At 44.6% G+C, this 9,758-nt stretch overlaps 1 protein-coding gene and 1 non-coding gene across 2 annotated transcripts; one reads left to right on the top strand and one right to left on the bottom strand.

Annotated features, from left to right (window-relative positions):
- Positions 1–1,976: 1,976 nt before the first annotated feature.
- LOC123088325 (uncharacterized membrane protein At1g75140) lies at positions 1,977–4,358 on the top strand. Its single transcript, XM_044510515.1, has one exon. It carries the CDS (start codon positions 2,022–2,024, stop codon positions 4,023–4,025), a length of 2,004 nt encoding a protein of 667 aa, XP_044366450.1. The 5' UTR covers positions 1,977–2,021; the 3' UTR covers positions 4,026–4,358.
- Positions 4,359–6,121: 1,763 nt separating this feature from the next.
- Positions 6,122–6,337, bottom strand: LOC123089029 (small nucleolar RNA U3). The gene has a single exon (XR_006442221.1). It is a non-coding gene; the product is annotated as a small nucleolar RNA U3 (small nucleolar RNA).
- Positions 6,338–9,758: the final 3,421 nt, after the last annotated feature.

Raw genomic sequence — 9,758 nt, forward strand, 5'->3', positions numbered from 1 at the left:
CATTAGATTGGGATACTAAGCGGTCTAATACCGAGCCTTGTCTCGAGCAATCATTCTTGAAAGCCTTCAACCACATAGATAACTTCAAGAGTTGTGCATTAATGGTCGGAGAGGCTCTTCTTGTCCAACATGGCTAGGTGATAAGTTCATTGTTGAATCTCTTCATTCTCTTCAGCTCATTGGTGTCGCTTGGTAATATTGAAGCATATTATCATAATGAGGGAGTTTTTTATAGAGCAAAGCTTTATTAGGATAATAGCTCTTGAACTTGTTGGCTTGGGAAGTTTTGAAAAGTGGATACCATCACATGACACTCATCATTTATTTTCCCTTTTGCAAGTACTGCTTATTAGAGACTGCCCTAAACTATTGGAGCTTCCATTTTCGAACCACATTGTTTGTTGGAAATATGCTCTAGAGGGAATAATAAATGTATTATTATATTTCCATGTTCATTATTAAGTTTATATTTATGTGCTATAGTTGTATTGGTTATTGAATATAATATCCAAAGGAAAAACCAAATGCATGGGTGGAAATGTAAATACCAATTGATCCTTAGTCTTGCCTCAGAGACTAGCTCATGTATTGACGATGATATTGTTTCCCTGATCATGAGCATTGTTAGGATGCTATCAATAAATGAGAACACCATCATCGTTGGAACAATGGAGTTGGATAGACCCAGCTTATGATGTTTTCTGACTATGGACCCAACATATGAATTACTGAGAGCTATTTTTGTTGTTATGTTATTGCTAATTTCATATAAAGTTTTCATGATTGCCTAGTTCCTTAGACCATGAGAATATTGTATATCAACATACCGTATGGTTACTTTGGGGTTACCGAATGTAACTTCGTAACTGGATGTGAATAAAGGTGACTTACGAGTATACTGGAAAAATATGTCTCCGTACCGATAGTTCAAGACCGGGATCCTCTCATGGTAGAGAGATACTCTCTAAGCCCACTTGGTCTTACTATATCTTTATCGTCTGGTCAGACACTGGTGACTATGATCACGGGATATCGGAACACAAACACGAGTAAAGAGAACAAATCCGATAACGAGAATAACCGGTATAGTGATCAAAGTATTGATAACTCCACTAAGTTTTACTCAACTCCTAATATATAATGGAGTAAAATTTTGTTTTTTCTAAACTTATGCAATTCTAGTGTACATTGCAACTACATATTAGCACACATATATAAAAATAAACATAAATATGAATGTTCAAGCAAATCACGAATATAGTTTATAAACTGAATTCAAAGTTTACAAACTAAATTATTCAAATCTGAACACACCAAATGGTCATATAACAAATAACATGTGATAGAACAACTAGAAAGCGCTATGACATTGCTAGTGATGCTCAATAAGATCAATGTGCCCCATGGTGGATAGATGCCATCCACAAGGTACTAACCAACAGAGTAGTTGTGCCCATTGACCGAGTAGTTGCAAGCAGTTTGGTTTCGGAGTGCCCATTGACCGAGTAGTTGCAAGCAGTTTGGTTTCGGAGCAAAGTAGTCTCTCATGATCTTGGCATGGCTCTCTGCTCAACCTCTTCAACTACAATTCAAACGGCTAGGTTCAATCCAAATGGTCGGTTCAAAAAAAAAAACGAACGAAAAAACTCATCTAGGCAATTCGTCGAACACTTGCGGTGCGGTGGTGATGCACCGGCCAGCCGGAGGTCCGGTAGGAAAACGTAGATCTTTCCTGACATGTCGGACCCGCCCTGTCCTACAGTCAACGGTCCTCTCGTCCATTGCATTGCACCTGGGCACGCAAACGAACCAAAATGAAAGACGCGAGACCACCGGCTGACCCGTGGGGCCCACAGGCAGTCGTCCGGTGCCTGACGTGCGGGCCCGGCGAGGGATGGCCCTCACGTGCCACTGCCACTTTCCCCGAGAGCAGATCCGCCTCCGCCCCCCCGACCCAATCCCAACCTCCCTCCCCACACTACGCGCACCCCAAAACCCTGCTCCCCCGCCCGCTGACATCCATGGCCCACCGCGCCCCCGCCGCGCTCCTCCTCCTCCTCTTCCTGCTCGTCGCCGTCGCCGTCGCCGTCGCCGCGTCGGGGGAGGAGGGGCCAGGCTCGGCGTCGGAGGTGGTGGTCGAGCAGGAGGAGGCGGGGATGCTGGAGCAGCTCGCGCGGCTGGAGGCCGTCGCGGACTCGCTCGCCAGGTCCGTGCGCGCGCTGGAGGCCGCGCTCGCCAGATCCGCGGACCCGGGGCCGCCCCCGCCGGCGCGGTTGCATCAGCAGCCCGAGCAGGAGGAGGCGGTCTCCGACGCCGTGGCGGAGGAGGCGCCGGGCGGGGGCGGAGCGGGGCGGCGGGCCCCGCAGGGCGTGGCGGTGACCAAGCGCCGGCCTTTGTGGTCCGAGCGGTTCCTCTTCGCGGCGGCCGTGCGGCTCGGGGACGGCGCGCACGCCGCCGCCCAGGCCGCGCTGCCCTACGAGGACGCCGACGGCCTCACCAAGTACTTCGCCGTCGGCGACTCCCTCGGCCGCGTCTTCGTCTTCTCCGCCGCCGGCGACGCGCTGCTCGAGCTCGGCCTGCCGCCCCCGGGGGAGTCCTCCTCCTCCTCCCCGGTCACCGCCCTGCTCGCCTACCTCTCCCCGCGCCGCGCCGACTGCCTGCTCTTCGCGGGCCACGCGGACGGCTCCATCGCGGCGCACCGCCTCACCGAGTCCTCCCCGCACGGCGACGACTGGCTCACCCTCGCCGCGGCCTCCTCGCGGCTCCTCGTGCGCGGCCTCGACGGCGCCCCGGTCCTCCACCTCGAGGCGCACCACGCGGGCCGGTCCCGCTACGTGCTCTCCTGCGACGCCGGCCGCCGCATCCGCGTCTTCACCGAGAACGGCACGCTCTACGGAACCGCCATCGCCTCCTCCACGCCGCTCGCCTTCGTCAAGCAGCGCCTCCTCTTCCTCACCGAGGCCGGCGCAGCCTCGCTCGACCTCCGCTCCATGACCGTCCGGGAGACGCCCTGCGAGGGCCTCGCTGACGCGCTCAACGGCTCCCGCCCCAGGTCCTACTCCTTCGACCCTTCCGAGCGCTTCAAGGCCTACGGCTTCACCGACGCCGGCGACCTCGTGCACGTCCTGCTCATGGGCGACGTCGCCAACCTCAAGTGCCGGGTCCGGGCCGTCAAGAAGGCCGAGGTCGACAGCCCTGTCGCGATACAGACCATCAAAGGTTACCTCTTGGTGGCCAGCCAGGACAAGATCATGGTGTACAACACCTCATCTCAGTACTATGGGAGGGTCGGGGCGCCCCGGCCGCTGTTCACCACTGCCATTAGGGACATCAAGGCTGTGTTTGCGGGTTCTAGCGCCGTCATGTCAGCCGCACCAGCTGGGAAGCCTCTTATTGCCGCGGACCGTGAGAAGCTCGTCATCTTGGGGCTTGGGGATGGTTACATCGCCATCTACCGTTCCAACTTCCCGGTGTACAAGCCGGAGAGCAATGCTGTTGTGTGGAGTGGCCCGGCGCTGCTTTTCCTCCTGTTCTTGATTGGCATCTGGCAAGTCTATGTGAAGAAGAAGGATTCGTTGGGATGGACACCGGAGGAGACGTTTAACACCTCGGTCACAGCTCCTACAGGGAGCATCTTGAATCATCCAGCCAGTGAGCGAGCATTCGCAGATAGCACGACAAGAGCTGCTGATCGAAGCTATGTGGATGGCACGACCAGAGCCAGCGACAGAAGCTATGTGGACGCCACTGCGAGATCTACTGACCGAGCCTATGCTGAGGCTACCAGGGCTGTGGACCTACGCGGCGGGGCGTTGAGAAGTGCTCCGAGAAGGTATGTGTCCCCTACCAGGTATGCAGGGGCAGCCGGTATTCCGTATCGACCTGTTTCGGCCGAGCCCGGGCTTAGAGGAGCCACTCCAGAGCTGAAGTACCGAGGCCCAGGTATGGAGCCCCCTGGTTTCCCCAAGAAAAGGGAGACATTGTTCTCGAACAACCAAGCCGTAGTAGATGATCACGTCGAATGAGGTCGCCGGACTGTCGGTGCAGACAGCCGCCCCTAAATTTTGGTCTGGCTTGAAGTTCCCGCACCTAAGAGGGATATATGCCGCTGATCCACCCGCCTGTTGTTGTAAGTTGTAAAACTCAGGAAATGTTTGTATGGTACGAATACATTATGGCCATTAGGATACCCGGCTGCAAATGGTGGAATAACGCGAAGACTATGGGTTGCATCTGTGCATTTTACAACTATCTATGGGTATAACCGTCCAGGCATGTTTACTTTGCTTTTCACCTTTAGCAATGTAAGGCAAGCACTCTAGTCTCAAGTTTTACAATGACCTCCAGTTGTGCTGGGATGCTTGGAGTCCCTCTACTTCTGAAGTGGTTTTCTAAGTAGCAGCATTAGATTCTCTTTTTATGGTAAATAGCAGCATTAGCTTCTCTTTTTATGGTAAATAGCAGCATTAGCTTCTCTTTTTATGGTAAGTAGCAGCATCAGATTCTCTTCTTATGGTAAGTAGCAGCATTAGAGATGTCTTAGCTGCATGTGAAGATTTGCCTCAGCATTTAAACTAGGAAGAAGCAGTAGATTCAGTCAATTACATTAGCATTCTGGTAGCCATAGGCCACATGTTCAATGTTGCTGAAGATGCGGGGGCATCATTTTTGTTCTTCTTCCAAGAACTTGCGAAGGCTCGCGATTTGCGCACTGTAAAAAGGTTGGTGCGTCACGTGCTGCATTCGAGCTTCCGTTTCCTGTCACTATCTAATCCCTGTTCTATTTTTTCTGCATCGATGTAAGGATGATCTGCTCACTTTCGTTGAAGATACTTTGGCAGTGCTTGATAGCGCCATTTACCAAATCTGTTGACATGGACATCGGGGTGCAGCTATCCAAATTTTCAGTTTTTTTCCCCTTGTCCTTTTCTCAGTCATTTGTGGCTCCTTCTATCTGCTTATCTGCTTCACATTTGGATGATAACAACGTTTTGTCTGCTTCATTCATATATGTATGCTCCCAAACGCACATAAATATCTTTCTTTTAGTGAAATGTACATAAATATCTTGTGACAACAAGGCCGGGTTCCGTCTGTGCACTTCATACTATCCATGGGTAGGTCTAAGTCATTTTTAATATGCTTTTCACCTTCAACTTTCGCCTTTAACGATGTAAGCACATTGCTATCAAGTTCATAATCACCTCCAACTTGCTGGGATGCCTGAGATTGCTTTGGAACTGAGTTTCTAAGCAGCGGCGTTGGGTGTCTGAGCTGCATGTGAAGATTTGCCTCAGCATACATTGTATGGAGGTTGCTTCACTTAATTCGGATCGGAGGGAGTAGAACCAGTAGATTCAGTCAATTACTTTTAACATTCTGGTAGCCACAGGCCATATGTTCAGTGTTGATGTGAAGATGCAGGGGTGTCTATTTTCTTCCAAGAACTTGCGATTTTTGATTTTTGTTTCGGGAACCTGTGACTGACTACTCAGGAAGGGCGCGGTTTGCCACGTCACGCGCTGCATCGAGCTTTCGTTTTCGGTCGCTATATAATCCTTGTTCATGATATTAGTTGGCATTAACGTGATTTTTGCTCTGTTTATATGTTCTTAGCATCTGGATGATAACAAACTTAGGAATCTGATGCCGCCATTTGCGGCTCAGGGACCTGATATGATGATCACCATTTTTATGCTTTGCTCCCAACTGTACATAAATATCTTGTGACAAGAATGTGACATGAGCTCTACATCCGCAGCAGGATAACGCAAAATCTCAAAAGGACATCACAGAAATCTGCATTCTAGATTGACATATACTAACCGTAGATAATGCAGGTAAACATATACTAGCTGCAAAGGAAAAGAATAATGCGCTGCGCTTCAAGTTTATATATGCTTGTGATGTATTAGCCAGCCTATAATTAAAAAGAATTCATGAATTTTAAAAAAAAGGTCATCAAGTATTAAGAAAATGTTCATTGCACTTCCAAAAAACAGTTCATCACACATTTAAAAATAATTTATTTTGTATTTTTAAAAATGTTCATAGACTAATTATGAAATAATTTATTTTGTATTTTTAAAAATGTTCATAGACTAATTAAAAGTGTTTTTAGAGTCTGTCAGACAACCTCTAGGCCACCCTGCACATGCATGAACAAGGCAGGAACGATCCTCTACAGCCATCGAACGCTCCCATCAGGATACATCCAAGCCGTTAATCCCGCTCTAGCCTAGAGGTCAAAAATGCATGAACCATACTGAAGTGCTTGCCTGGGTAAAGGATGCAGCGGTACGAGCCTATAGAAAATATCATGTTCAAGTAAGGCCGTGTATTAAAAAAGTGTTAATCATTTATTTAGAAAATGTTCATGCAATTAGAAAGAGCATTCATAGAATTAAAATAATGTGCGTCTATTTACCTAAATAGACATGGAAAAACTGAAGCCAATAATGAGAAGTGAAAAATAAGAAGAAAAAAAATAAAAAATACAAAAAATACGGACAAATATAAATACATGATGAACAATACCCCAACATGGCAGGCAATTTTTTAAATATGCATGAAATATATTTCGAAGTACACGATGTAAACTTTTGAAGTGCGCGACCAACTGTTTTCATGTAGGGTAACCATTTTTTTAAAACATATTGAACATTTGTTTACAAAGTCCATGATGAACCTGTTAAAAACTACACTGAACATTTTTGAAAAACAACATGAACAAAAAAAAGAACCGGAAGAAAACAAAAAATAGAATAAAATGGAAAGCGAAAACTGGGTAAAAGGAACAAGCATAACAAGATTTTTTTTTAAACAAATCCTGATAGTAGCGGCTAGTAGGAGGAGGAAGTAACACACAGAGAGAAAAAAAACGCACCAAGTGTAGGTAGGATGAAACACACGGAAGGAACAGAAAAGGGGCAAATACACTCATGGTATATAAAGTTGTACGACATATGAAGTTTGGTGCCAAAGTTGAAAAATACGGAAAAGTGGTGCCAAAAGCTGTCCAAACATCCACGTACGCTCCAATTCTCGTCTTCAGCTATATACACCGTTCGCGTGGCTCCGGGCCCATTGACAGTGATGGTTGGGGCTGGAGCGTAGCTGCTTTGCAGAAAATCCTAAATTAGTACTCCCTCTGTAAATTAATATAAGAGCGTTTAGATTACTAAAGTAGTGATCTAAACGCTCTTATATTAGTTTACGGAAGGAGTACCAAATCTCATAAAAGGCCCCTGAAACGCCACCTATGCGTCTTTATGGCGGTTGGATCCCATCTATTGGGCGCACAGTACAAAGAAATACTCCCTCCGTTTCAGAATATACGTTGCATAAATATATGTGAAAGTCAAACACATACTATAAATATCTGTGGAAGTCAAACACATACTCCCTCCGTCCCAAAATAAGTGATACAACTTTGTACAAGATTCTATAGTAAAATATCAATATCCATAATATAAAATAAATAAAATATAAAAATACTTTTCATGATCGATCTAACTATACAAATTTGGTATTATAGATTTCAATTTTTGTTGTTGCAAAAACTAGGTAAAACATGCACAATTTTTACTTTTGGAAAAAGCAACACACTTTATATTTTGGAACGGAGGGACAATCCGTATGAAAAATGGTGCCCACACAATCGTGTTTGATGTCCATAAAGGATAACCAGACTCAATGTCTGGTAGCTGAACGCGCTCGTGGGGCTTAGATTGGCTGCAGTCACTAAGACCCATTTTTTACATGTTAGCTTATTTTATTTTCTTGTAATTTTGTAACACATTTGCAAACTATAATCACAACAAAAATTAAAACTTGGAATATTCGTGTTCATATATTTTAGAATGTGTTATAAAAAAGTGTTCATATATTTAATAAAAGTATTAACATAATTTTCATATATTTTAAATAACATATACATGTAATATTTGAAAAAGTATTCATATAACTAAAATAAATTTTAAGAAATAGAAATTGCAGTATAGGGGCTTACTAGGCTAGTAATTTTTTAACATATTTCCCTAATTTTGTTTTAAAAATAATTGTTTCGGCAAACACACAAAATTTATTAAAATGGATGATCACTTTATAAAACAACATACAATATTTATCTTATACTACATGAATATTTTATTAAAACCATGAACATTTTACAGGTTAACAAACTTTTGCAAAAATATTATAATCTAAACTGATATTTTCATTACATATATGTACACATTTTAAAATTATACAAAAGTTTTCATAATTCATAAACATTATTTTAATTATATGATTTTCTAGAATTACATGAATAATTATTTTAAAACAATAAGTTTTTTTGACAAAAATTTAAAACAATAAGTGAAATATATGAATCTTCATGCCTCACGCAAATAAGGGCACCGGAGAGAAAAAGAAGCTTCGGCTGTGGCGCAAACCTCCCATCAACCACGGGACCCTGTAGTCAAGACCATCTCCAAAATGATGCCTCCAATGGTGATAGTAATTTTTCTAAGAGACCAAGAAGATGAATATTTAATAATTTTGAAGCTGTAAGTAAAGAATTGATCTGGGTCGTCCGTTCCTCGGATCTCCGGAGCACCCCTTGACTCTTGATGCTCGTCATTTTTCAGAGCCTGAACCTGAGCTCTTTCGGTGTACCGAGGCCAAACAGGAGAGCAACGACCGCGGAGAGCTCGGAGACGGGAGAGATTGACATCCTCTTGTTGTTGCAGAGGCTGGGGTAATTAATATCTTTGCGATATTAATATATTGTCTTTTTTAAAAGAAAATAGAGAGCTGGGAGACGGGAGAGGAGCGGGGCAGGAGAAGGTGTGGGACCGCCACAACAGCAGCTAAGAGAAATTTCCTCCTGGCGATAGCGACGCGCGAGCTCCGACTAGCGCTCCTGTTATTGATGGTGGCGGATGAAAGGGCGTGAAGGAGAAAAGAGCCATGGAGAGGGGCGGTTTACAGTTTTCACTGTCAGATTTTGACCACCCTTGGTGAGAAAACGTGTGATCGACTGGGAGGAGAGGAGGTCAAATGGCCGAGAGTCCCAAAGCCATGATAATTAACCACCGGAATGAACCCATGGTTTACATATCTTTAGCTCGGGCCGAGGGAAGTAAAGTCGTACATACGCAGCACCCGATTGCTTGATTTCCCGTTTTAAAAGATAAACATTGCCTGATTCCCTGTAAAAAAACAGTCAGCTTACAACTTGTACCTACCACTCCTAAATTCAACTCTGTCGTTGCAATTAAGCTACTAGCAAGTAGTAGTTGGTTGGTTTTTATTAATTGATAATTATTAGATACCCTAAAACGAGTTCTATAAAAAAATCACTTGAGTCTATATATTTCATATTATTTGCACATATAATGTTATTTAACGTAAAAAGCTTATATTGCATAAGGGTTCCAACGATTTTTTGTCCGTAAAACTTATATTGTGGCATCTTAGAATAATTAATATGATATATTAAAAATAATAATGAGGTGTAATACATACGTATAAGAGGTATATTGAAAATGAGAGCACGTACCCCTAGGAGAATTCGTAAAACTGGGTAGATCTCGAAATGATCTTCCAGTTCTCGGGAGACCACGCAAAACTTTGTTTTCAGTGTAAGCCGAAAAGAAATGGTTGATTGGCCTTTGTATGGACACAAGGACCGCCGCATATTGGGCTAACAGAAGTTTGAACCCGGGTTCTGGGCTACTGCGGAATCAGTACTATATCTGGAGACTCTTTTC

This window comes from Triticum aestivum, chromosome 4A, assembly GCF_018294505.1.
Source record: "Triticum aestivum cultivar Chinese Spring chromosome 4A, IWGSC CS RefSeq v2.1, whole genome shotgun sequence".
NCBI classification, from domain to species: domain Eukaryota; kingdom Viridiplantae; phylum Streptophyta; class Magnoliopsida; order Poales; family Poaceae; genus Triticum; species Triticum aestivum.